Raw genomic sequence first — 3,911 nt, forward strand, 5'->3', positions numbered from 1 at the left:
TATATATATATATACACCCAGAGAGAGAGAGAGAGAGATCTGGGAACCTGCTCCTGTAAAGGATGACAAGCCTAGAAAACTCTCTGGGCCTGTTCTACTGTGTCACAGGGGGTCTTTATGAGTTAGAAGGACACCCAACAACATATATTGACCCTTGAACAATGCAGGGATTAGGGGTGCTGACCCCAGCACACTCAAATCCATGTATAACTGTTGACTCCCCCAAAACATAGCTATAATAGCCTACTGTTGCTAGAAGTTTTACTGATAGAATAAACGGTGGATTCACATAGTTCTTGCTGTGCAGTTACTAGACTTTCACATGAAGACACTCACTCACACATGCACAGCAGGGAAGTGTCTGACCTGTCTGGCCTGATGATGTACTATCATTAGGTGTTAGCAGACCATCCTGGAGGACTTCACCCTTGACATCTGCATGGTGAGGGTGCTGAGGAAGAGGAGGGTTGGTCATGCTGTCTCTGGGCTGGCACAGGCAGAAGAGGTGGGGGAAGTAGAGGGAGGCAGGAGAGGCAGGCACACACAGTGTAACTTTATGGAGATACATCGTCATTTTTTTTTTACTTTTTGCCTTTTCATCTCTCTAAAAATGTTTCTATATGGTACCAGTCCTTCTGTCACCAGGGGCTCCTGAGTGAGGGACCTTGCTTCCTTGCTTTCTACTGACAAGGAATTGAACAAGAGAGGCAAAATGTCCACACCAACCAAAGTTTATTAAAGAGAAAGGAGAAGTTGGGGGGGGGGCCTCACGAGGGACAGACAGTGAGGGGCTTTTGCTATGTTAGCCTCCCATCTCCCTGAAGACTTTCCTAGTGTTTATGAAGGGTTTTAGGTGGGAAAAGGGCATTATCTTTATTCATAAAATAGACAGGGATTTCCGGGGAAAAGGTAGGGTTATGAAAATCAGGTACACACACAGGAAATAGACAAGATGGATTCCACCACAAAGGCTTTGGGAACAAAGATGGGACTCATTGCAAAGGCTTCTGGGATGCTTGACATGACTTATTCGGGGATGCTGTGCATGCTTGAGGGTCTCTGGTTCAAGTCCCAGGGAGGGACTCTTGCTCTTGCCTGTCTCTGGTGGAAGGGCATGCTGACTTTCACTGTAGATGCTTGCACCTGGTGAGGAACCTTGAAAGACAGCTCCAGAGATTTATCAGCATTTTGTAGCTGGACATGCACGTTTAAGGCCTTGAAATATAGCTTCTTATCTTGTCTAAGGGCCTGGATTGTTCACTGTAAGCAGTTTTCTGGTGCCAGTAGCAGGAACAATGTGGTGGTCAGCATGTAGGCTTAAATTCCAAGAACACTAAGTCAGAGGCTGCTTGATTCAACCAGCCCAATTCCCTTCCTGTCTCACTCCCACCGTTTGCCTTAGTGTCAGGGCCCGTATCACAGAAGGTTCCCTGTGGTAACAGAAGTCAAAAGCAGTCTTGAATAATCAGACCCCTCTGCCAGATTGTCTGATGTCAGTTTGTTTTCTGGCACTGCTTCTTCTGCATCATCTTCCTCATCATCTGGCACAGGTTCCAAAGTACTCATCTCCATCGGTCATCTTCTGTTCATTCCTTGGGTGTGGTGGTTTCCATTTCTCCAAGATGCATACCGTGAAAAAAAAATCCACGTACATATGAATAGCAGTGAAACACTGACATAGTAGGACCAGGCAGTGTTTCCTTCTGTTGGACATAGGGTCGCCATGAATCAGAGCCCACTCGAGGGCACCTAACAAGTGGACCTGAACTTCAACTCGTGTTGTTCAAGGATCAACAGTGTACATCTGTATGTGTGTGTGTACACACACACCCCTCAAGCAGTGCACAGGAGTGTTAGATGTCGCCCATCCCCCTCCTTGTTCAACTTCCCTGGACACAACCACTGTTTCCCGTTGTCCTGTCTCTTCTGAGACCAGCCTCAGAAGGAGACATCAAACACCTGCGGACGTTTTCAGGAATCTTTACACACATCCCAAAGAAAACTTTAAAAGATGTTTAAAAAAAAAAAAAAAATTCTTGGCAATTTAACCTGGAGCGACTTCTCGCAGCATTACACAAACATGCCTAAAGTCAATTCACAACTTGAAAATCAAGGCACAGTTTGAAGGGGGGGGGGGAACCCTCATCTTTTGAGAAATGTTAAAAACCAAGTAAAAATGCTATTCGGGAAGGTTCTCCCGTAGGATTTGGCCAAAGGCAATCACAGAAGGCGTCTTGCAGGACGCTGCCAAACCCCAAAGGGTCCACGCAAGCTGTCCTTCTCAAGCTTGCGGCGTCCTAAAACTCACCCGCGCCACTGGTTAAAGATACAGAGTCTCAGGCCTTCCCCTTCTGCTTGGGGGCTGAACTTGGTTCCGGGTTTTTTTTTAAACGAGAGCCCCACGTGACGCTCAGGTCCCTGCACGCTCAGGGCTCAGCCCTACAGTAATTCCCCAACGTGCAGAAAGTAAACACCTGGGGGAGCAGGTGGCTTCCTGCTCCGGGTAGGTTTGTTGGACTTGTGCTGCAAGGAAGGGGGGGGGGGTCCCCCTCGAGTCTCATTAAGGCCCCAACCAGCCTGGGCACGAACGCTAATTAGCTCAACCCCTCTCCCTCCCAGGACCACGCCGCAGTCACCTGCTGGGTGGGGCTCCGCGCCCTTTAGGACCACAGATACCTCACCTGTGTCCTCCTAGGCCAGGTGCGCCAGTCTCCTGGCGGTGGGAGCTAGAGGACGCTGTGCTAACTAACATACAGACGCCTGGCCCTGCCACCTGAATCCTCAGTTTTCGGAATCTGCATTTTTAACAGCTCCCGGTCACAGCGCTTCACCCTGAAGCTGGCGACCCACTGCCCTCATTTAAATTTTAAATTCAAATAGACAAAGTAGAGAACTGCGAGCCGAAGTCTGGCTTCTGAGCCCAGCACAACCTCCACGCGGGATTCTCAACTTTGGCCGCACCTCAGAATCACCTGGGGAGCTTTGGGGGGGGGGAACCAACGCCCACGTCCCAGCCCCAACCAATTAAGTCAGAATCCGAAAGCGTGACCTGTGCAGCGCGGCAATGCGGGATCACCTGGGAGCTCGTTAGAAATACCGACGCTCAGGCCCCAGCCTGTACCCACAGCATCAGAATCTGCATTTTAACGAGCTCCCCAGTGATTCCGTGCGCATTAAAGTTGGAGCAGCGCTGCGCTGCAGAAATTTTAATGGGCCAGTGTATCACCTGGGGACCTCGTTAAAATGCAGACACGGTTTCTCCAACTTTAATGTGCATGCGAATCACCTAGGGATCTTGTTACAATGCAGATTCTGACTCCGCGTGTCTGGGTGGAGCCCGAGAGTCTGCATTTCCGACCGGCTCCTAGGTGGTGCGGAGGCTGCCTGCGCGGACCACACTTGCACCCGACCCCTGAGGTCCTGGCTCCAGGCCAGTCAGCCGTCAGGGATGTAGATTAATCGCGCTGCGCGGAAGGTGAACAGAATTGCCGGGACATGCGCGTTCCGGTCGAGGTGGGGGGCGGTAATTTCCGAACTCCGGGAATTCGTTGTGTGAGGTCAACCGTTCCGAGGGACTCTGTGGGAGCTCGGATTCGCACTCCATGTCCCGGCGCAAGCAGCCCAAGCCCCAGCACCTCAACTCCGAGGAGCCCCAGCCCGAGCTCCGGGCATTGGCGGAGGCGGCCCGGCAGGTGGCTGCGTGGGAACCAGGGGGGCCAGGTGAGTTGAGCTGAGGACGCCTGGCCGAGGGGTTGTGGGGTTCATGGACGTGCCCCGGGCCCGCGCGGGTGCGAGGTCCATGCAAGGGGCGTGCAAGGGCGGGCGAACCTTCCAGCTGCGGTTCTGGGGCTCAGACCTGAGCGCCCTCACCTCTGTGAGTTAAACCCTCTTGTACATTTCCCACTCCGCGG

The 3,911-nt window shown here is 51.8% G+C and overlaps 1 protein-coding gene across 1 annotated transcript in view; it reads left to right on the forward strand.

The window, feature by feature from the left end:
- The first annotated feature begins 3,602 nt into the window (after positions 1-3,602).
- Positions 3,603-3,911, forward strand: part of LOC103194966 (zinc finger protein 64-like) — a 19,596-nt gene continuing 19,287 nt past the window's right edge. The window contains exon 1 of the mRNA XM_042780631.1: positions 3,603-3,720. Within this exon, the coding sequence (XP_042636565.1) occupies positions 3,603-3,720 (118 nt within the window). The remainder of the gene's footprint in view (positions 3,721-3,911) is intronic.

This window comes from Orycteropus afer, unplaced genomic scaffold (genome assembly GCF_000298275.1).
Source record: "Orycteropus afer afer isolate SDZICR_OR568_19922 unplaced genomic scaffold, OryAfe1.0 scaffold00049, whole genome shotgun sequence".
Taxonomy (NCBI): Eukaryota; Metazoa; Chordata; class Mammalia; order Tubulidentata; family Orycteropodidae; genus Orycteropus; species Orycteropus afer.